Source organism: Delphinapterus leucas, chromosome 10, assembly GCF_059928025.1.
Source record: "Delphinapterus leucas isolate spDelLeu-1000000601 "Yukka" chromosome 10, BTC_Dleu_Yukka2, whole genome shotgun sequence".
NCBI classification, from domain to species: domain Eukaryota; kingdom Metazoa; phylum Chordata; class Mammalia; order Artiodactyla; family Monodontidae; genus Delphinapterus; species Delphinapterus leucas.
Window position 1 is genome coordinate 100,204,855 of NC_143138.1, and position 23,946 is coordinate 100,228,800.

At 47.5% G+C, this 23,946-nt stretch overlaps 1 protein-coding gene across 17 annotated transcripts in view; it reads right to left on the reverse strand.

The window, feature by feature from the left end:
* TMEM40 (transmembrane protein 40) overlaps nt 1-23,946 on the reverse strand; it is a 53,912-nt gene that overhangs the window by 22,346 nt on the left and 7,620 nt on the right. For 4 of the 17 annotated variants that reach the window (XM_022562791.3, XM_089919759.1, XM_089919754.1 and 1 more), the window contains 6 exons: nt 10,025-10,153; nt 9,331-9,432; nt 3,453-3,506; nt 1,127-1,162; nt 722-754; nt 286-333 (listed from right to left, as the gene is read on the reverse strand). In XM_022562791.3, the coding sequence (XP_022418499.1) occupies nt 286-333; nt 722-754; nt 1,127-1,162; nt 3,453-3,506; nt 9,331-9,432; nt 10,025-10,145 (394 nt within the window). In that variant the 5' untranslated portion in view covers nt 10,146-10,153. Of the gene's footprint in view, nt 1-285; nt 334-721; nt 755-1,126; nt 1,163-3,452; nt 3,507-9,330; nt 9,433-9,971; nt 15,521-23,946 lie in introns of those variants that run through there. The other 13 variants (XM_089919760.1, XM_089919756.1, XM_089919749.1 and 10 more) reach the window with 9 other exon arrangements.

Sequence of the window (23,946 nt, forward strand, 5' to 3'; positions counted from 1 at the left end):
TCGGCGTACAGCAGAAAGAGCACAGGACCAGGATCCAAGCCCAAGTCGTGTCACTCACTAGCTGTAAGACCACTCTCCGTCCTTGAGCCTCAGTTTCTATATCTGCAAAACAGGAATCATTGTACCACCTTCTCAAGGTGATTCTAAGCTGAGGATTTTGCAAACCGCAGGGCCCGCAGCAGAGACGGGCCATGATTACTGTCGTTCCAGGCCACCAGCTGACTTTCTACCCAGAGAAATCTGGACCAGACAAAAGCAGCAGCCCTGGAACCCCAAGTTCCTTACCATCCTTCTTTATATTTAGTGTTCTTAACTGAGAGGGCTCCACTTCTCCTTGGGAACAAGAGAGAGATGAGGGTTTAACTCTGACACAGTATAGCTGGTGGGATTCTCGCTCCCCTGCCTCACTGAGAATGGCTCTCCCAGGTTCTATTTCCTGGATCAGAGGGCACTCACTGCAGGACCGGTCAGGGCAAAGCTTGAAGGTGGGGTGGCTGTCCTTGGACCTCCACTGATGCCCTCCTCCTCCACAGGCCTGTGTCTGTTCTGTTCCATGTCCCCTGAGCCCGGAGGCCCCTTTCCTGGATCACGGTGACACTCTGGCTGGTGACGGCATTGCTGCTGGGACTGATCTCCCTCCCCCCCAGGCTGCCTGTGGTCCTGTCCCAGCCCCTGGAATCCAGGCCGCCTCCCACTCCCCTCTCGGAGCTTGCATATTTACCACTCTCTGGATTAGAGCCTCTCCTTCGGAGTCCTGGAAATTAGAAACTCAACATTAGTGCCCAGGCCAGCTTGGGGCCTTAACGAGTGCCACAGGTGACTTCTGAAAACGCCCCTGTTGAATTCTCCAGCCCCCAGGGGATCTTTCTATCTATAGATTGTTATTAATAATCCCTTTGTTCTTGCCTGGACCCCCTTTCTAACCCCACTGGCCCCCTGTCTCATGCTACAGCCAGCCCCGCCTGCTTGCTGAGCCCAGGTCAGAGCCCCAGGCCCCAAGGAGACTTGGAGTCCCATCTCTCACAGCCGTGCACCTGATAGCACCTGCCTCTTTTGGGGGAAAGACGGTGCCCAGACCTCGTTCAACACCAGTACCAACGACCCCTCTCCCCTAAAAGACACTCACCTGATTCCTCAGACGGCACCACCTCCCCGGGGGCACCTGCACAGAAGGGAAATCAGTGACTGCATATTCATATCCTCTGGGTGGGGAGAAGTTACACTGCAGAGAGACTTCCCATTGATCTGCAGGGGGCACTGGAGCAAACTGGAGGGTTCCTCTTTCATCTAAAGGGGCAGGCACCACCCCACAGTCCCCGAAAGCTGCCGCAGCAATGCCTGCCCCATGTTACAGGTCTTCTAATTTTCCATGAGAAGCCAGAAATCCAGGTTTTTAAATAAACTTCTTGACTATAAAAAAAGCTGGCAATTCATATTCCATCGAAGCAAATATATCATGGTTTGTGAGAATGACGTCATTTTATGGAAGGAAAACTACTGCCAATTATAACTGCAAGTTGCCAGTGATTTTAAGAGGCACCCTGATTTCACAGATCTCCAGATGTGAAAAACTGTTAGTTGTAGACGTGATGAAATATATTAAGAAAATAATAATAATAAAGATACTCTGTGAGCCAGATAATATACATCTGTACACACAGGCCACCAGTTTGCAATCTGTGCCTGTTCATTCCTATCCAGATGCAGGTGAGGATACTTAGCCACGTGGCTCCAGCCCCACCAGGCCCTGAGCTTGTGGAAGCCAAGCTGGGTTGTACCATGGGGGCCCTGGCCCCTGACCCCAGTGTGGAGCTCCTGTCTGGGCTGCCTAGGGTGAATCGAGCCCTATACCCGCCCTGAGGTGCAGCCTTCCCTTTAATCTGGCCTGGGTGGCCCTCCCACCTCATTCACACTCTGGTTCTTTTTTTTTTTTTTTTTTAAATATTTATTTACTTAGGCTGCGCTGGGTCTTAGTCGTGGCACGCAGGAACTTTAGTTGTGGCATGCAGACTCTTAGCTGTGGCATACATGAGGGATCTAGTTCCCCAACCAGGGATCGAACCCGGGCCCCCTGCATTGGGAACGCGGAGTGTTTCCCACTGAACCACCAGGGAAGTCCCCACCCTCTGGTTCTTGGCGCCTACTCTATTCCCAGTGACTTCTCTCCTAGCCTGTTACCTTCTTCCCCTCAAGGGGAGGCAGGAGTCCCCACTCTGTACACTTCCACCCTCCAGATCAGCCCCAGGACACAAACACCTGAAGGGGGCACTCAGCTCATGGCAATAAACACTCAGTATGCTGAACTGTCTTTAGGCTAATGTGCAAACAGGAGCCAGTGTCTGCAAGTGACCAGAGAGGCCAGCACCAAGGGTACAGAAGGCAAACCAAGAACGGCATGAAATGAGACTCCGGCCGTGTAATTACCAAGTACCTCTGGTGTCTCGGGAGGGGGGAGGTGGGGCGGGGAATTCATTACTTGGGGGAATTAATTCACAAATACGTGACAATATCTACGTTTTCTACAGTGAACATGACTTACTTTTTGATGAGAAAAAAACATTTAAAATGTATGTATATGTAACAGTTTCTCTCTCATTTTACACTCAGTGAAAACTTTCTTACACTACTTAATTAACAACATTTAAAAAAATTAGATAGTACCTGTTTTTGTTTAAAAAAAAAAGAAAAAGAAAATCAGAAAATTCAGATGAAAGAAAAGTGTGGAGATTACTCACAATGCTGCCACCCAGTGGCAGCCACTGGTAATACCTTGATGCAGAATATTAAGGTATTTCATTTCCATTTCTTTGAATGTATATGTGTTTCCCGTTGTATTTCTTGGGTTATTATCTGGCATTAGGAGACTAAGCAGATTATGTAAATGTTGGATTAAACAAAGTTAAACAGGTTTTCTTATCTGGCAGTGTTCATTTATGAGGCTTTTTGGCAAACTGGTTCATTCCTACAATTCCTCCATCTCATCAAAGTGCTACCAAGCAAAGTGCCATAATATTTATATCTGCTCGCTGTAAAAATCATGATGCTTAGAGACAATTACTCCGTAATTTGAGTTTTGTAGAAATCAGGTCCTTAATTTTCCCTTGCATGCTTAAACAACCCAGTATTCCAAGAGAGAGGGTACTGATTAAGTTCCATCTTGCTGGTTGGAAAGCGGAGGCCCAGAAAGGTTGGGTGACTGGTCACAGTCAACCTGCAAGTCAGGGTTATAGATCAGAAGAGATTCCAGGACAGTCTGACTGTGGCAGAAAATGCCTGCCCCCACCTCCATCTGCCCATGTTATAACCACTCACCTTGCCACATCTCCTATATCTGCCCAGGACTTTGAGCTCATGAAACACCCTCATCACCTTGTTTCCTCCCAACAAAGCCCTAAGCCTTCATGTCCTTTGTTTAATTCTGTTTCCCCCAAAGCCACTGGACAGACAATCACCTTCATAGAGTTGAAGCTCATCCTTCAAAACGTCAGGCTCCCCATGCTCAGCACCTGGGTGTAGACAAAGCCTGTTAGTCAGCTCCCCCCAGTTACAGCACCCCAGAGTGGCTTCCCTCTCCTGGTGTCGGAAGCCTTAAAAAGTAACATAGTCTTTGCGCTGGGGGTGAGGTGGGCGCTCTTCAAGAGGCAAGACAGCTGTACAAGAGCTTTCCTGCTGCTCTGTCTGACGCCCCTCACACGCCCCGAGGTGACTGTGTTCAGCTGACTAAAGAAGAATTGGGGGCCTGAGAGGACCTGGGCCTCGTTCAAAGTCAGTAATAAGAGTCGCCATTTTCTGAGCACTTACTATGTACCAACACTGAACTAAGTAATTTATAGTTAATATTTCATTTGATCCTCTTGGAAATGCTGTAAAGAAGGTATTAATGCCTCTCCCTCCCCATTTTACAGATAAGGAAACTGAGGCTCACAAAAGTTAAATTATTTGCTGAAAGTCACACAGTCAGGAAGCAGAAATTCCAGGGTTCAAACCCAGGTCTGTCACCAAGGCCTGCATTTCTAATCATTTTTATCTCCAAAAATAGAACCCAGAGCTCAGCTCCAGAGTCATGAGAGCATTTATTAAACACCTTATGTGTGCCAGGATCTGTACTAGACATTAATCCAGGCTCTTTCCCCCAAGTTCTTTTCTTCCCACAATCAATTTAGGCTAACATTTATTAAAGTTTTTTTTTTTAAAAAAATTATATTCTTCTGGTTATAAATATAAAAAAGATTATTGTAAAATATCTATGGTATAAGTCAATTCAAAAAAAAACAAGAAAATGAAAATCACCCATAATTTAACCATCCAGAGATAACCACTATTAACATTTTGATATTCTTCCTTCCAGTCTTGTTTACAATCATGTATGTGTGAATTTTTACAAAGTGTATATGAGATCAAACGAATTCTATGATTTGAATTTCTCTTTTTCACTTTAGAGATGTATGAAGACCAGAGCTCTGACCAGGACAGGGTGTAGCATCACTGCTCTATGTTGCTGTTGTTGGACGTTAGGTTGTTTCTATTGTTGCCCTACTATAAATAACACTGCAAGGAACAAATTTTCACACGGGGGACTTCCCTGGTGGTGCAGTGGTTAAGAATCTGCCTGCCAATGCAGGGGACACGGGTTCAAGCCCTGGTCCAGGAAGATCTCACATGCCACACAGCAACTAAGCCCATGCGCCACAACTACTGAGTCTGTGCTCTAGAGCCTGTGAGCCACAACTATTGAGCACGTGTGCCACAACTACTGAAGCCCTCACACCTAGAGCCCGTGCACCACAATGAAGAGTAGCCCTCGCTCGCCACAACTAGGGAAAGCCCGAGCGCAGCAACTTAGACCCAACGCAGCCAAAATAAATAAATAAATAAATAAATAAATAAATAAATGTATTTATTTATTAAAAAAAAAAATCTTCACACGGACATGCTCAGGCCCACTGAGAAATTCAACCATCAGCCAAGTGGGCAAAGGAGAAATGGTGAGGCCTACTGCCTACTGGGTGAGCTGCCCCTGCAGGGGAGACCAGCCCCCGTCTCTGCCAACGTTTTCCAGTTACTCAGGGGCGCTAGTCCTCATTGCTGCTCTTTGCAGGGAACAAACACAAGCTGTGGGAGAACCTCAGCCTGGATCGAGCCTGGAATATCTCATTCTGGTGTCGGTTCTCAAAATTTAGTTTATGTGAGGAGTGTGGTCTGGGGGAAGAATTCTGCTTTGAGGGTTAGGGGACAGGAACTGCCATGAACTTTCTGTGTGACCTCAGACAAATCACTTACTATGTTCAATACGGCTTTCACTAAGATAAGACAAGGTCCTGTGAAGTATCGTGTTACTGAGGTGCTTTCCCTCCTGCCCAGTATGGGGGCTGCATCAACTGTGATGCCACCAACGCCACGCTGACTCTGGGTTTGCTCGTGCTCTGTCTCCCACCTGGAATGCCCTTCCCACTTGCTCCCTTATCCTGAAGCTTAAGCTGATGTCACACCTCCTGTAGAAGGGCTTTTCCAGCTGCCCCAGCTCACACGCATCTTGCCCACCCTCCTCTGGGGTTTCTATAGCATCAACTGTCTGTGCTTGACACAGTGGGCATGAGGGTCCCTGGTGATGCTCATCCCTCCAACCACCTTGAGCTCCTGAAGGACGAGGCCTGGGTATCACTGTCCTAAGGCTGCCCCGCCTGCAGCAGGAGTTTGATTAAAGCCTTGAAGAATGACCGCGTTGTTGGCACTCTTGGATTGGTCAGCATTCTGGGGATTCAGGCCTAGGAGTTTCTGGCTTCAGGTCCAGAGGACTCCCTTTTCCTCAGGATGACCAAGAGGGCCCCAGCAGTCCCGATGTTCCTCAGCGGGCTTGGGGACCTCCTGGTCTATCATGGATAAATTTTTTAATTATAGGAAACCAAGTTAACTGTGCTTAAAAATCAGTGCGGAAAAAAAAAAAAATCAGTGCGTATGTGATCTCAACTAGGCACAGAAAAAGAGGTATCAGGAAGTACATCAAGATAACAACAGCGGTATTTATCTCAAGAGATGGGATTTTGAGTGGCTTCTATTTTCTTCTTTTCTGTATTTTACAAATATCAATGCCCCCAAAAGGCTTTTTCATCATATTTTGCAAAATATCAAACAATACAGAAAATAAGAAAGCAAAAATTACTCCAAATTCTATCCAACAGGGACAATCTCTATTAACATTCACATGAATATTATTTTAGTTTTCTCCATGATATATTCATAATTTTTTTTTTTTTTTTCTGTACGCGGACCTCTCACTGTTGTGGCCTCTCCCGTTGTGGAGCACAGGCTCCGGACGCACAGGCTCAGCGGCCATGGCTCACGGGCCCAGCTGCTCTGCGGCATGTGGGATCTTCCCGGACCGGGGCACAAACCCGCGTCCCCTGCATCGGCAGGCGGACTCTCAACCACTGTGCCACCAGGGAAGCCCCATAAGATATAATTTTTAAAACTTGTTCAAGGATTGATTTTTTTCCTTTTCCATTATTGTTTATTACAGGATACTGAATATAGTTCCCTATGCATAATATATAATTTTTAATAAAAGGTATTGTAGAATTGTATGCTGTCAAGAATGAGGATAATTTTTCTGTGTTCTAATTCAATTGTTTAAAAAATTAACTCTGGCAGAAAGAATCACGTTTGTTTCTGGTGTCCCGAGTATCCATCACTGAGCCTGGCACATAGTTGATGCTCAATAAATATTTATTGAATAAATGTAAGGAGATACACTAATATGTGTTTAGTGGTTATCTAACAGAGCAAAGGATGATTTTTTTCCTTCTTTCTACTTCTTTGTATGTTCCATATTTTCTACAATGTGCCCATGTGTAATCTTTCATAATGAAAAAACGTTTGAATTTAAAAATAACAGGATAGGGACTTCCCTAGTGGCGCAGTGGTTGGGACTCCATGCTCCCAATGAGGGGTGCCCGGGTTCGATCCCTGGTCAGGGAACTAGATCCCACGTGCATGCTGTGATTAAGAGTTCACATGCCACAACTAAGGAGCCGGCAAGCCTCAACTAAGGAGCCCGCGAGCCACAACTAAGATCCAGCATAACCAAATAAATAAATATTTTTAAAAACCCAAACAGGATACATTAAGAACAAAAAGCTGGGCTTCTCTGGTGGCGCAGTGGTTGAGAGTCCGCCTGCCGATGCAGGGGACACGGGTTCGTGCCCCAGTCCGGGAAGATCACACGTGCTGCGGAGCGGATGGGGCCACGAGCCATGACTGCTGAGCCTGCGCGTCCGGAGCCTGTGCTCCACGACGGGAGAGGCCACAACAGTGAGAGGCCTGCGTACCGCAAAAAACAAAAACAAAAACAAAAAAAAGAACAAAAAGCTATGTAGGGAGAGTGGTGCTGCATGCCAGACTCTGAGTTAGGGCCCTAACGTGGAGGAAGGTGGGGGGCTGCTGGGAGGCACTCAGGCTTGGGGCCCAAGGACTAATGGTCACCGTCTGAGCCTGAAGAATGGGCAGGGTCTGAGTTCCAGCAGCAGGCCAACCAGGGTAGGACCAGAGACCAGGATCCTGAATGTCAGTCTGTCTCAATGCTTCTAGGACTCCATGTTTATTTTCCTGCTGCTTTCTTTTAAGTGTTCAGTTTTGTTAACTACGCCCAGTCCCATGTGTATGTACTCTGGAGACCAGAAGGAAGGAACTTATGCCCACACTTGGGGGAGAACATTTGTGGGGGAGCAGCAACCCCTGAGGGTCAGAATCAGAAGACAGAATGTCCCTTCCCACCTAGGGAGGACAAACAAAGGGACAGAATCCCGTGTTGTAGCCCTCCTGCCTCTGGAAGCTCTTCTAGAACTAAACCTCACTGGCCTCGGTTTCCTCACCTGTAAAATGGGAATAACAACAATGCCTTCCTCATGGGTTGCTATGAGAATTAACTGAGTTATTCCACATAAAGTGCTTGGAACGCTACCTGGCACAAAGTAAGTGCTCAATAAATGCTAGCTGTGATGTTGCTGCTGCTATAAATTCAGCCTTACCTTTTGAGTTAAAAGAATAAAAGTAGAGAGACATCCTGCTTCTTTTCAGAGAATAATGTGGCAATTTGTAATCAAAGTCCAATTAGAGATGCTCATCCCTCTAAACCCATTAAAGTGCTTGTGGGAGTAGATATGTAGGACTTGATTTGTATGAAAAATTCAAAAAGTAAAGGCTTTTGTGCAAGGATGCTCTTGAGCATGACAAACTGGGGTGGGGAAGAGGGAAAATCTTAACAATAGCAGTTATTTTTAGAGCTATTACTATCTGATAGGTGCTAAGCCTTTGCACCTGTAGAATGTAATCCTCACAGGTATCCTATGAGATAACTTTTGTTATCATCCCCATCTTATGCATGAGGACTCCAGGGCATACAGGGTTAAGCAATTTACCCAAGGACGCTTAGCTAGTTAGTGGCAAAGAAAGGGTATGAACCTGCAGGCTGCTTGAATGGACACATGCACTGCCCCTGATTCTAAAGTGCTCCTACGAAACTTAAACGTTCCTTTACATGAGATGCAGTCACTTGAGGGGCTACTTGGGAAACATGAAAAATAGCCGCTAAGATATTATGGAATAACATGGCAAAATGCTTAGGATAAGATAGCAAAAAGAATTGTAAACCAAGGACAAAATTGTCTATACGGTAATTTTTTGGGTTCTTTTTTTTTGGCCACACTACGTGGCATATGGGATCTTAGTTCCCTGACCAGGCATCGAACACGTGCCCCCTGCAGTGGAAGCGCGGATTCTAAACCACTGGAACACCAGGGAAGTCCCTATATGGTAGTTATAACTGTGTACAAGTTACATGTACAGAGAGGCAGGCTCTGGAAGGGAACATGGAAAAAGAGAGCTGTAGTACCGAGGTGGGAGGTTCAGGAGACTGGTTTTTCTTCTTTTCTCTTTTTGTTAATTTTTTTCTTTTTTTTTAATTTATTTTTTTGGCTGCGTTGGCTTTTTGTTGCTGTGCGCGGGCTTTCTCTAGTTGCGGTGAGCGGGGTCTACTCTTCGTTGCGGTGTGCAGGCCTCTCATTGCGGTGGCTTCTCTTGTTGCGGAGCACAATCTCTAGGCGTGTGGGCTTCAGTAGTTGTGGCACACGGGCTCAGTAGTTGTAGCTCGCGGGCTTAGTTGCTCCGCGGCATGTGGGATCTTCCCAGACCAGGGCTTGAACCCGTGTCCCCTGCTTTGGCAGGCGGATTCTTAACCACTGCGCCACCAGGGAAGTCCAGGAGATCGGTTTTTCCATGTAAATGCTTGTCTTTAATATTTTAATATAGATTTATTCAATGAAATCATTGCTTTACCTGAGGAGGAGGATGAAGAGGAGGAAGACTTGCCTCTCTCATCTTGGTCTTGAGAATAGAGCTCAGCCTCCTCGTCTTGCTTGTGGAAATCCGTCTCTCCATCTGGGAGGCACACATAGGCAAGGATGAGTGTTTCCTGCCCTTCCCACCCCAGAGACCACCCAGGCCTCCCCAGGGGTCTACTTGGATGTGGGGAGCCAGGAGTGACTGGATTCACTGGGACACTCTTCCCAAGCCCCTAGGGCCAATGGGAGGTACAGGAGACCAGGGATCTCAGAGGCCCTAGAGGCTCTAGGAAGGCCAAAGGCAGACTTTTCTCTGAATGTGGAGCCCAGAGAGGGGCTTCTAAGCCCTCCATCCTTCCCAAGAGACCACTACACTGTGTAGACCAGTTGCCAATTTAAAATTCTCTGTAAATTACAGGGCAGGTGGGATCCGATCAAGCCATTCTGGGGCCATGCAGGACGCTTCCCACCTTCTGAGGACACTCCCTAGTGCAAGTCCAAGCCCCCAGAGCCTCTGAGATTTGGGGAGCAACTGAGGGTCCACACAGCTAGAGAGCACTGGGGGACAGACTGGACCAAGCACACACATGTGCATGTGTGTAAAGTCACTACTTCTCTAGAGGTTTTGACCGTAACTTGGGCCATTCATTGTGCCGCATGAGCTGAGCAGGGTCTTCTGTTCCACCTACTGCTGGACTTCACCTCCCATGCGGCTTTGCCCAGAGGGTCAGAGAGAGCAAACATACGGTCTAGATCTTCTGATTCTCCGTGGACTCGACTGTGGTCCTGAAGTGATCCTGAAGTCTCCATGGCCTCCCCTGTTGGAATAACAATAGTAATTAATATTACCTTAGTTAATATGTTTAATATATAAAGAGCTTGGCAAATAAATAAGAAAAATATAAACATCCAATATTCAAAGGTACAAGAACAATTTATGAAAAAAGAAATACACAATTAGGGAAATTTGAATAATGATCACCTTTTGATACTATTAAGAGCTTATTTTTTAAAAAAGAGACTTTAGTTTTTACAGCAGTTCTAGGTTCACAGCAAGATTGAGTGGAAGGTAAAAAAAAAAAAAAAAAAAAAAAAATTGAGTGGAAGGTACAAAGGTTGCCCATATATCCCCTGCTCCTAAACGTGCATAGCCTCCCCTGTTATCAACATCCTCCATTAGAGAATTTATTTTTTTAGGTGTGATATTTATATTGAAGTTATATTTATTTAAAGTATTCTTAAATTTAGAGATAAATACTGCAATGTTTATGATGAAATTATATGATGTCTAGGACATGCTTCAAAATAATCTGATTATTTGAATAAGGGAGTTGGAGGGCGTAGGTGGGGGTCCAAATATAACAAACACGACCACGAGTTAATAATTGTTGGAGCTATAACAAAATATAAACAGTAGTTAGATCTCTGAGAGTTAGCATTATGGGTATTTTTACTTCGCCTTTTCTAAATTTTTAGCAGTATTGCTTTTTTCTTTTCCTTGTTTTTTCTTTTTCCACTATAGTTTATTACAAGATATTGAGTATAGTTCTCTGTGCTATACAGTAAATCCTTGTTATTTATCTATTTTATATATGGTGGTGTGCATCTGTTAATCCCATACTCCTAATTTATCTCTCCCCCCATTTCCCCTTTGGTAACTGTAAGTTTGTTTTCTATGTCAGTATTTCTATTGTTATAATAAAATAACCAATAATTTTTCATTACTTAAAAATGTAATATACCACCTTATATCAGTACAGTACTTAACAGTTTTACAAAGGGCTTATGTGTCTGTAATTCCATCTGAGCCTGATCACAAACCAGTCTGTTAGGAATTGGAATTAATTACTTCACACCTGAATTGTAGTTTCTAGACAACAAAACTTCCCCAAAGATTGTTTCACTTGACTCTTACAATAACCCTGCAAGGTAAATTTTTTTTTTTTTTTTTGCGGTACGCGGGCCTCTCACTGCTGTCGCCTCTCCCGCTGCGGAGCACAGGCTCCGGACGCGCAGGCTCAGCGGCCATGGCTCACTGGCCCAGCTGCTCCGCGGCATGTGGGATCCTCCCGGACCGGGCCACGAACCCGTGTCCCCTGCATCGGCAGGCGGACTCCCAAGCACTGCAACACGAGGGAAGCCCAAGCAAGGTAAATTTTATCATCCTCATTTTATAGAGGAGGAAACTGAGGCTCAAAGAGATGAAGAGATTTGCATGAATTGGGACTCCAGAACCCAAGTTCTGTTTAATGTACCCCAAATATTGGTGTGGAGCACAAAACTGCTCAAAGTCAAGCCCTGCTGGTATGGCTGTCAGGATTACAGATGCAAACGGTAAAGCAAGGGCAGGAAGCAGGCACTTGAAGGTGCAGAATGAGGTTTGGGAATCTGTCCCTTCAGGACACCATACTCTGTGCTTTCCTGAAATTCTGAGTGGGAGCTAGTGGTAACTCGAAGCCGGCCTTCAGATGAGGCCATGAGAAGGCCATAAGTGTGGCCCTGGAAAATCTAAACGGCTAACCCCAGTGAGCTGGTGCTCTCCTCTGGGGAAAATACACGGGGCTGCCATGGTTGGGCTGCCTTGATTTTAGCTGGGCACATGGCCCCCAGCTAGAGACTGTATTTCCCAGCATCCCTTGAAGCTAGGCGTGGCCTTGGGACCATGTGACTCATATTCCCGCCAACAGACCGTGAATGAAGGGGATCTGCGTGGTGGTGAGCTGACAAGATGTTCTAGGGTTCTGGGGGAAAAAGTATACACACACACAGATATGTCTGCTGTAAATTTTACTGATGTAAAGAATGTATGGGGGGATAAATTAGGAATTTGGGATTAACAGATACACACCACTATACATAAAATAGATAAACAACAAGGATTAGCACAGGGAACTATATTCAATATGTTGTAATAACCTATAATAGAAAAGAATCTGAAAAAGAATACTTATATATGTATATGTATAACTGAATCACTTTGCTGTACACCTGAAACATTGTAAATCAACTATACTTCAGTAAAAAATAATAAATAAAATTTTAGAAAGAATGTATAGCACAGAGTTACAAAAAATAAAAATACAGTCCTCTTTATTGTGACTTTCATACACCTCTAGCTTCAGTGTGACTTGGAATTTCTTGCAAAATATACTATCAGTTTTTACAAATCTATCACCAACAATAGTGTCACAAAATCAAACTACAAATAAATGCTCAATCACTACCAAATTCAGAAAAGAGGCTGCTCACATCATGGATGAACAAGAGCACTGCCAACGTGAATGCTGGCTGATAACTTCTTTCATGTTAATAAGTAAGATGAAAGGCAAACAACAAATGCCTTTATCGTCATAGTTTGTCAGTGATATAAGCAACCTCTTTGCTGAATCGAATCATACTTTACAGATTCTGGAAGAATATTTTCTCAACTTTTTGTGTTATTCACAGTGTAATGGCAACAGGTGTAATGCAATGCCTACAGGTTTGAGGTTTAATCTCCATTATTAACATTTGCTTGATCACTTTCTTAAATTTAGACAATCGACAAAGCAAACATTCAAGCTCTGATTTGTAGTGTTTACTGATCTCTGTGACTGATACCACTGTGATGCCATGGACTGCAAAGTTGGGAAGGCTGGGCTTCTCTGGTGGCGCAGTGGTTGAGAGTCCGCCTGCCGATGCAGGGGACACGGGTTCGTGCCCCGGTCCAGGAAGATCCCACATGCCGCAGAGCGGCTGGGCCCGTGAGCCATGGCCGCTGAGCATCCGGAGCCTGTGCTCCGCGACGGGAGAGGCCACAACGGTGAGAGGCCCGCGCACCACCAAAAAAAGTTGGGAAGGCATGGGTAGTGGAACACAGCATTACGCAGTGATTCCACAATACAGATAAAACAGATGTGAAAATCTCAAGGGCCTAGGTAATGGGCAGAATGTGGCAAAATTAATTAGGAAGTGATACATTTTGAATACTTATTAACCTTTTTTTAACATAAATTAGTTATTTATACATTTATAGAATTTAATTTAATAATGGTTCTGTTTAACAACCGATTCCCAGCTCTGGGCTTATAAACTTCTGTGCCTTCTACCTCCTCTCTCCTGCTTTTTGTATGCTGGAATGCAGACATGGGGTGGAGAATAACTTCAATCACGCAAACTGAGCCAACACCCCAGGGAATCCCTGAGCAACAAGGCAAAGGAATCTGGGCCCTGAAAGGCCTCATGCACAAAGCCGTCTGTGCACATGGACCTGTCTCTGGTCATTTATGTGCACAGGAAATGAGTTTCTCGCTTATGTAATCCCAGGGATTCGGTCTCTGTTACAGCATCTCAGCCACGCTGTGCAGGTATCGTTCTGAAGCACCCCCCTGCCATTTCTTCTCCTCCCAGCTCTGAGACTAAGGCCTTAACTTCAAGAGGAGGTAGATTCACTCCTCTCTAACAAGTTTAGACCTTGGTTCCCAACCTCAACGCTCCCCACGTTTGGGACCAATGATCCTTTGCCGGTGTGTGCATTGTAAGGTGTTTAGCGGCCTCCCCACTGGATGCAGGTAACACCCCACCCAGTTGTTGTGACAATCAAAAATGTCACCAGACATTTCCAAATGTCTCCTGGGGGCAAAAATCACCCCTACTTGGGAACCACTGGTCTAGAGAACCTACTCTTTTTTTAAAAGTTTAATTTAATTAAACATTTTTATTGAGGTATAACGCTCATATAACATTATATTAGTTTCAAGGGTACAACATGATGATTCGATATTTGTATATGTTGCAAAATGATCACCACAGTAGTCTAGTTAGCATCTGTCACCATACATCGTTAACACAATTTTTTTTCTTGTGATGACAACTTTTAAGGTCTGTTCTCTTAGCAACTTTGAAATATGCAGTACAGTATTATGAACTATAGTCACCATGCCGTACATTACATGCCCAGGACTTTTTTATTGTGTAACTAGAAGTTTGTACCTTTTGACCCCCTTCACCTATTTCACCCACCCCCAACCCCCCATCTCTGGCAACCACCAATCTCTTCTCTGTATCTAAGACTTTGCGGGGGTTTTGTTTGTTTTTAGTAGAGAATCTACTCTTAATCCACCACAAGACCTTGACAAGGCAGCATCCTTCCCCGTGCCTCAGAGCTGGATTGCCTGGCTGTGAATCCGATCTGACACTTCTAGCTGTGGGATTCTGGGCCAGTCACTTAACCTCTTATGTGCCTCAGGTTTCCCGTCTGTAAAATGGGGACAATGATAGTGTTTACCTCATAGTATTGTTGTGAAAATGGCATGACTTAAGATCCATAAAGCACTCAGAACAATGCCTGGTATAGAGCAAGGGCTGAACAAATGCCAGCTGAGATGATGATCATTATTATGACGGGGCGCAGCAACAAGACAGCATATGCTTTGGGGTGAGACTGACCAGGGTCCAACCCCACTTCCGTCACCTGTGCACGAGATGACCTTGGCAGGACAGGCCCCTTCTCCAAGCTCTAGTTACCTCAATTGTGAACTGGCGATGGCAGCACCTTAGAGAAGAAAGATGGCCAGTGCCTGCCCATAGGAGGGCTTGGTGAGTGTGAGTTCCCTCTTCTACAGACCTCCTATGACCCCTGGACATTCGGGGTCCAGACCCAGCCCCACTCATCTCCCATCTCCTAGGGCCCAGGCTCCATTACCCCTTTCTAGAATAAAAATTCCTATTTCTCAGGGCAGAATTCAGCTAAGCATTAGGAGGTCACTAGCCAATAAAATGAATCGATATCCAGGTATGAATGACTGATGACCACAAGCCTTCAGGGCATATTTATATTTTGAAAAGGACTCTTTGTTCATAGCAGGTGTCCAGTATGTCTCACTGGCTGAGATCATCTCTCATGGTGGAATTTCAGGTGGAGTGGAGGAAGAGACTTAGAGCTGTACGGGGACAAGAGAGCTGCTGGCTGACAGCAAATACGCCGACAGTTCGCCAAGCTCGTCCTACCTCTTTCCTGCTCTAGCTGTCTCGGTCACGTGGCAGCCCCTGGTGACACTCAGCATTTTCAAGCCTCCAGACTTCACCCATGCCATTCTTCCTGGTTACCAAAATTGTATCTGACTTTCCAGGCACTGTGCAAATACCACCTCTTTCATGAAGCCCTCTGCTGGTTGTCTAACCAGTACCCACCCGCCTTACCCCCACTCCCTTATTCCTTCTCCCCCCTCCGTCACCCCTGGACTTCTTTCTTGCGAGCAAAACTGAATTTTGTTCTTCCATATCAAGTAGATACTTGTTTTCCCAGCTAGGAGTGGCCATGTGATTCAGTTTAGGCCAAAAAGAAGTGAGAAGCCTGATGGGGTTCTGGGAAGGAGTTTTGCTTCTCCTGACCAAAGAGGCCAACAGTGTTGGTGCTGTGTCTTGCCTCTCCTTTCTTTCTTGAACATGAGTGTGATGGCAGGAGCTACAGTGGCCATCTTGTGACCATGAGGAAAAGCCAAAGCAAATGCAGGGTCACTGAGCTGATGAGCCCTTGACAGCAGCTGCCTGCTTTCTTGTTATTTAAGAAAAATAAACTCCATTTTGTTTAAACCTCTACAGTCAGGATTCTTGGCATTTGTAGCTGAACACAATTCTGACTGATACACCTTCCCTCCCCTACCTTCATACATTAATTGAGCACCTACTGTGTGCTAGCACTGGGGATACCGTGGTGAACAATTTGCAGCCCTGTCCTCAAGGAATTTCACGGTAGACCCAGGGGGTAGTCCCATGGGAGCCAAGGGGCCAAATCAGACCACGGTCAGTCAGGGCAAGTTCCTGAAGGAGGAAACGCTGCGGGTGAGTTTGGAAGGGCCAGAGGAGCCGTGTGCAAAGGCACAGAGGTGAGGGGCCTTGGCCCACATGGGAGACAGTTGGCACGAAGAAACTCTAAAGAAGGATGGGATTTGGGGGGGGGCCCGAGGGCACATTGCTCTCCTGAGCCTTCATCAGCTGTGCCTTGTTTCAGACTCTTCCTTCTTGAGGGAGGAGGCTTGTTGCACAACTGCCGGGGCCACTGTTCCTTGTTCACCTTCAGATCTCCAATCAGGGCCCGGCAGAGGGTCTGACACACGCAGGGTGAGTCTCTTCCACTAGATCACTAACAAGCCAGGGTAGGGACCGTGGCTGATTCATCTCTGTGTCACCTGGGCCCTGCACAGGGCCCGGCAGAAAGCAAACAAGATGATACTGATGATGAAGACAATGACAAATAAGTGCTTCCTATCTACCAGGCAAGGATCTGAGCACACGACACGTGTGCCTCACATATGCCTCACCACAACTCTATCAGGGCTCACTGTGGTTGTGCTCATTTTATAGGTAAGAACATTGAGGCACAGAGAGGCAAGGTAACTTGCCCAGGGCCAGAGAGCTAGTAAGTGGTTGAGCAAGGGCAGTTGCTCAGTCCTTGTTGATGCTGGCACCTCTTCCCAGGCCTCTGTCATTAGCACCAGGAAAGAAGCCACTAACAGTCATCGAGTGTTATGCAAATGATGCTGACTTGGCTTCTGTTTAGTTCTGGAGCCCTGAGCAAGTGTCCCCAGAGCCCAGGGAACCTTCTCGGGCAGTTTTTCAGCACACTGATCCATCAGGAGGAGAAACAGAACTATCATGGAGGCAGGACCTGAGGTAGCCCTGTTTCTCCTTTTAATATCCTTGCCTCATCCTCCTCCACCCATATTTCTGCTGTAAGAAAGGATAAACAGAAATGTAAAAATTTTAAACTCTAAGATCAGTGTGTAGGGCAGTGCTTAAGACAAAAGGACAGCGCACTAGTGGTGGGACATCAGGCAGAGGGATTGCCGTGAGAGGCTTCTGAAAGTTCAAGTTCACAGCATGTGACCGCCTTTGAGCCAAGATGGAACACGGAATTGAGACAGGAGAAGTGAAGACAGAAGAAAGCAGAGAGAGGAAAGAGCACATGGCGCAATCCCCGTGATCTTATTTCACCCTTGCAAGTCTTATTTTACACAAAAAGAAACTGAGGTTCAAAGAGACAAGTGACTTGTCCAAGGTCTCCCAGCTTACAGATGGACTCGAATCCACCCCCTGCCCTAACAGAGAATCCCCGTTCTCTGGCCCTGGTTAGAGGCCCGTAGGCCTCCCTCTTTCAGGTGCCCCCCACCCCCCCACCATCTGAGGCTGTTCCTACAAGGAAATGCAATGCTTAGCGCTTTTCTCCAAAAAGCCCAGCCCTGCTGAGTCACTGGTGGTGCCAGGGCTGCTGCACCCACAGGCTTTGCTAAACTGGATTTCCACTTCAGTTCAGCCCAGATTTCCTAAGCTCCTGCTATTACAAGGGCCTGGGTCCGAGATGGGAGGGATAGTAGGGGACACCAGGCCATCACAGCCTCACAGAGCTTTCCCCGCTCAGCTCACTGGATCCTCACGCTAACCAGGCAGGAAGCAGGGTGGAGATCCGTGTCCTAGTTTACGGAAGGGGAAACTGAGCAATGGAGAGGAACTTGCACAGGATCGCACAGAGATTCAGGGGCAAGGCTGGCTCCAGAACCCTGTCTCCTGATTCAGGGGCTGCCTCTCTTTCTCGGGTGTCCCACCTTGGAGGAGAGGGCTTACTAAGATTGAGTTGGATTTTAACATGTGGCCAAAGTGGGATGAAGGTTTAGTGGAGGGGGTGGGTGGCAGTGGGCTGGTGAAGGGGTAGGAACCCCGTGAGGCTGGGGAATCATCCAGGGCCTTGAACGCTTGGCTAATGGCCAACTTTCCCCACAGGTGGACTGAAACTTCACCCCTGAGGGCCACCAATGTTGGACCAGCTCAGTTAAACACGCCCAGGGCAGGAAATGGGATGGGAGGCCCTGGGAACAGAAACAGCAGCTAAGAGGGGGACAGAGCCAACAGAGGGGTGGAAACTTACTGATTTTGCCCACCTGGCATCAAAGCCCCTTCTGGTGATTGCAGCAAAGGAGAAAGTCAGAGCCCTGGATAATCTCCAGCTTCCCAGGCCACCCCAAACAAGCATGCGCCCTAATTCCAAGCACATCCTTGTCAGGCAGACACTGCTCCAGGACAACCGTATGGGAACTCTGGAGGGGTGACTGCCCTCCACCCAGGCTAGACCATCAGCTTCTCCCTCCCGGGAATTGGTCTTGTGACGTGAGTGACACAAAGCCCTCAATCTGTGGGCGCTGGTCTCCCCTGAGACAGGGCCCTCTTGTTTCTGCTCCTGGGCACCATCTTCTCTGCAGTCTGGCTCCTCAGAAGTTCCCTCTGTTCTGTGAGACCTCCGTATCCTCCCAAGAAAGTCCTGTTATGGTAGCCTGTGGTGGTTTCTGTTACTTGCAACCAAAGCATTTGAGATGAGATGAATGCGGGGGGAGGGGCTCTGAGAGCGCAGGCAGAGCGAAGCGGGGCTCGCTGGGCAGGCCAGGGTCCACAGATTTCACTCCAGCCCCCAGGGCGGGACGGGCAGGGCCCCTGAGGTCTCCCACCCCATTCGAGGTGTTCTGTCTCAACTCCAGGCTGGGCTGGGGAGCTCCCGGGTTTCCCCAGCACTGTAACTGCCCAAGCCAGTTGTCCTGAAGATCTTGCCCTAGAGGCCTGTACACTTGCTGAGGACAGAGACCATCTTGGAGCTGGTTCAGCTCCTCACTGGTTTTCTATTTCTTCTGTAACAAATTCCCACAAACTTAGAGGCTTAAAGCAACACCTGTATAGCATCTCACAGTTCTGTAGGTTAGAAGTCCAACACTGGTTCACCGGGCTAAAATCAAGGTGTCAGCAGGGATGCCTTCCTTCCTGCTCTAGGGGAAATCTGTTTCCTTGCTGCTGCTTTTTCTCCTTCCCCTTTCCCTCCCCCTCCTTCTTCATTTCCTTGCATTGTTCAGCTTCTAGAGGCCACCCACATTCCTTGGCTTGTGGCCCCTTCTTCCATTTTCAAAGCCAGCAATGTCAGGTCAAGTCCTCACACTACACTGCTCTGACCTCTTCTGCCACCCTCTTCCACATTTAAGGACCCTTGTGATGACACTGGCCCCACCCAGGTCACCCAGGATCATCCCATATGTGACAGCCAGCAGATGAGCAACCTTAATTCCATGTGCAATCTTCATTCCCCTCTGCTGTATAACCTAACAGAGTCGCAGTTTCCAGAGACAGGACATAGGCACCTTTGGGGGCTATCACTCTGCTTATCACAGTCTCTCCACCACAGTGCGTGCCTCAGCCCGGAGCCCTCAGATGCTGACCATCTTCCTTCCTAACTTCTCTGACTCCACCACCCTCCTGGGCCCCTAAGCTCCAAAGGCAGGAAGGATGACACGGCTCCTCCCTCCACAGCCAGCCAAAGCCCAAGCCTGTCCCATCTTCCTGACAAGAGGAGCTGGGTTCTCTACTCCCACTGCCTCCCTCCCAAGAGATCCTACAAGGGGACTGAGGGTTTGGGACTTGGTCATAACTGTGTTCCTGTCCCTGTTCCTTTGCTGCCAGACTCCACTCAGCTTCTATAAAATGGTGTGTTAATATCTATCCTCCAGAGTGTTGCGGGGATAAAAGGCTATCGCGCCCACAACAAGCCTAGAATACTGGCAACTTAATAAATGAGAGTTTCCCCTTCCTTTCCCATGCTCAATGTCTCTCAAATTTGGGTAATGGTCAGATGTCCTTGGGAGCACTGTTGACAGGGCAGATGCCCAGGACTCTCTCACTCAGAGCATCTGGTGTTCAGAGCAAGGTTAGGGTTAGGGTGTGGCTCAGGGAAATCTGTACTGTTAACAAAGGCACCACATGCTAGGCAGAGTGTGGTCCACTGAGGCCGCCGTAAACTCTCCCCTGAGTGTTACAACAGTCTCCCAACAGGCTTGTCTGTCTCTGACCTCCCTCCTCCAAACATGTTGCTGCACTGCCCTGGCCTTCAGTTCCCACAAATGGAGAAGCTGGGCTGCACCCTGCAAGGTTCTTCCAGTTCGGACGTTCTAGGATACTAAAGCTCTGGTCCTGTTAAAGCAGTCAGGGTTCATCCACTCAATCGGCAAAGGCGCTCAGGGTTGATGTGACCCAGGGGAGGGCCCAGAAGAGCATGTTCTAACAGTAAGATACATACAGTATCTTGTAGGGCCCTTGAAATGCTCCAAGAAAAAAGTGGATTTTATGTTCAAAGAAGTTTGGGCAACACTGCTTTCCATAGCCCCCCACCCCACCCCGGAGCTGCATGAAGTGCAAATTGTACACTAAAGGCTCTGAGAAGTCCTGCAGGATAGAAAGCTCTTTCACTCTAGTTAATCCAATCCTTCCCCAAACTACACAAGAGCATAGTCCTTTTCCCCAGAATGTGGTTCAATGTCTTTTGGTACAGCTTTGGGAAATGCCATCTGCTTCAATCCCTGCTGTGCCTGGGGCCCGTCTTTTTGTCCTAGAATCCAGGCCTGGGCACTCTCGCTGCCCCCTCTGGACACTGCCAGCTTCCCAGGTCCAGAGTTCCTCCACCCGTCAAGCAGGACAGTTGGGGAGGGGAATGAATCAGAAACAGATCCTGGGAAGCCAGAGGCATGGAACAGAAACTGTCTTTTCAGAGCTCCAGATCCCAAGGTATGGGTGGGAAGTCCTCTGGGCACCCTCAGGGCAGGGGCTGGGAGGAAAGAGAGTTAGCTGCTGTGAGACCAAGGGCCTGGCCGGGCCCTGCCACCAAGCCCTGGGCACATCGCTTCTCTCTTCTAGGTCCTTTTTCGCATTTTTGAGACAAAGAATAGTGTCACTCACCAAGGGTTTTGGAGCTCACCTGGGGCTGTGGACAGGACAGTACATAGTAAAATGACATGCTATTAGCCAATACTCTGTACTGAGAGGTATCTTGATTAAGTCACTCTAGCAGTGGGGTCTGACAGAGCCCACTCCAAATCGTGCCTCATCACTTTACTCCCCAGCTCGGTGACTTTGGGCAAATAACTTTACACTCTGAGCCTCAGTTTCCCTGTCTGTAAAATAGGGATTCTGTCACTATCTTGCAGCGTCACTGTGAGGATTCAGATAAAATGGACTTAGATTCTGGGCTCCCTGGGATTAGGAATCATGTTTTTCTTGCTCCTATATTCTAGCCCCTGGCTTAGAGAAAGTGCTTCAGAAAAAGAAGCCGTAAAGTGCTGGATTTAAGAGCTTAGAGAAATAATGTTACGCCAGCAGTGTCTCAGCATCTCCCCCTTCCCTTTATAAGATCCTCCGTTTGCTCCCGTCCCCCTTCTTCTTCAGCCCGCTACACCTCCTGCCTCAGCCTCACCTCCCACCTCACCCCACTCCCCAGGCTTGGCCCTCTCTCTCTTTCCCCAAGCTTGAATTCCACATAGTTACAGCCAGGAGATCAAAGCTGAGGCCCAGAGAGGGAAAGGGGCTTCCCCACAGGCCACGAAGCAAATGATATGAACTCGGATCTGAGGCTGAAGTCCAAGCACAAGGGGACCCTCACAGAGGAAAAGAATGAAGACGCCACCGTTCCCACCTCCTCAGCCGTTTGTCTCAAGTCCATCCAGGCAATTTAATGGTGGGATAACAACCCAAACTGCTCAGCCAGCTGCCCACAAGCTGGACGGACCTGTCACGAATCTGGGTGAACCCTGCGGCCACAGCACATCCAAGGATGCAGCGAGGGCCTGAGAAGTGGGGATGGCACCAAAAGAAGAAGGTAAAAGGGACAAAAATCCAGTCTGTGCAGAAGGAGGATGGGTGGGCCCAGCTTGGAGGCTGTTCATACAGAAAGACCTAGGATTTTAAAAACACTCTCTGAAAGATAAGTACATTTTAGCACAAGCATCTGACTGGACTCTAGCACTCAAGAGGTACATAACCAATGTCTGTTAAAGTGAAATACGAGTCAACAAGGTGATAGAGCAACAAAGCAAAGCTAACACAGCCTTAGGTCATATTAACAGAAGCACAGAGTGTACAGTGAGGAAGGTGACCTATACCTCACCAGCTCCTATCCTAGGCTCAATCCTAGGTCCTGAACAGAACAGAGTCTGGACAAACCAAGATAATCCAGAGGATGTGAGTGGTACGGAGACCACATCCAAGAGCAGTGGCCGGAGGAGCAGGGTGCTCAGCCTAGGGATAAGCACTGCATGAACAGACCTGGTCACTGTCCCCAGGTCTCTGCAAGGCTCCTCCAGGACAGGACGACCAGGTGGGGCTGTGAGCCCAGAGGGAGGGGTTGGGACCTTGCGGAGTCACCAGGGCAGATGCCACCTCAATATGTAAAGGAATTTTCTAAAAATGGGAGCTGCTTTGAGTGGTCATGAGCACCCTGCCATGAGAGGTGGCAAGCGAAGGTGTGGCAGAGGTGGGCTTAGATGTCTTTAGTTCAGAACCTATTAGTCTGTCAAATAATAATCTCCAAAGCACAGGAGGAAAATATTAGGTCATTATTTCTACTTAAGTTTTAGCTAAAAGTAGTTAAGAGTATATAGCTCAGGGCTTCCCTGGTGGCGCAGTGGTTGAGAGTCTGCCTGCCGATGCAGGGGACACAGGTTCGTGCCCTGGTCCAGGAAGATCCCACATGCCGCGGAGCGGCTGGGCCCGTGAGCCATGGCTGCTGAGCCTGCGCTCCGCAACGGGAGAGGCCACAACAGTGAGAGGCCCGCGTACCGCAAAAAAAAAAAAAAGAGTATGTAGCTCAACCCTGATGTGCACCCTTGGCCATATGTCAGACACCCAGTGCCATGTCCATTAAGTGGGGTCTCCAGAGGCCAAAGGCAGCCCACAATGCAGACAGGTTTGCTATGCCCATGTCTTCTGTTCCTTTACATTCAGCCTACGGCTGTATACTGTAGTGTCCTGGTGGCGGGTTCGGTGGAGCTGAGGATCAAACAACACAGCTGTAACTGAATCAATCCCTGTAGTGTGGACAAGTGGCTTCTAAAAGTCCCTGCCAAGAAACTCCATGGATGGAGATAACGCTAATCGAGAAAGTGCAAGCCAGCGACAGGAAAAGTGTAGGACAAACCCACCACTGCTCCTAGTTCAAGCCCTGCAACAGCCACCCTAACGTTGAAAACAATAAAGAATGGCATCTCACATACACATTACTGCTGACTGAAATCACAGTAAGAAAACTCCTTGAAAGGTGGACTTCTATCCACTACTGTTGGTGATGAAATTCACTCCAAATATATACTGGGCCTTGAGACATTAGTTAATTGTCACAGTACTTGTATATAATTTCTAAATCCATATATATATATATACACACACACACACATATATATATACATATATAAAATGTTGTGGGTGCCTAAACATTTTTCTTTTTTTTTTTTTAATTAATTAATTTATTTTTGGCTGTGTTGGGTCTTCGTTTCTGTGCGTGGGCTTTCTCTAGTTGCAGCGAGCGGGGGCCACTCTTCATCGCAGTGCGCGGGCCTCTCACTGTCGCGGCCTCTCGTTGCGGAGCACAGGCTCCAGACGTGCAGGCTCAGTAGTTGTGGCTCACAGGCCTAGCTGCTCCGCGGCATGTGGGATCCTCCCAGACCAGGGCTCGAACCCGTGTCCCCTGCATTGGCAGGCAGATTCTCAACCACTGCGCCACCAGGGAAGACCTAAACATTCTTCTTGAGCAGAGAGTGACATCAAAGTGTGACGG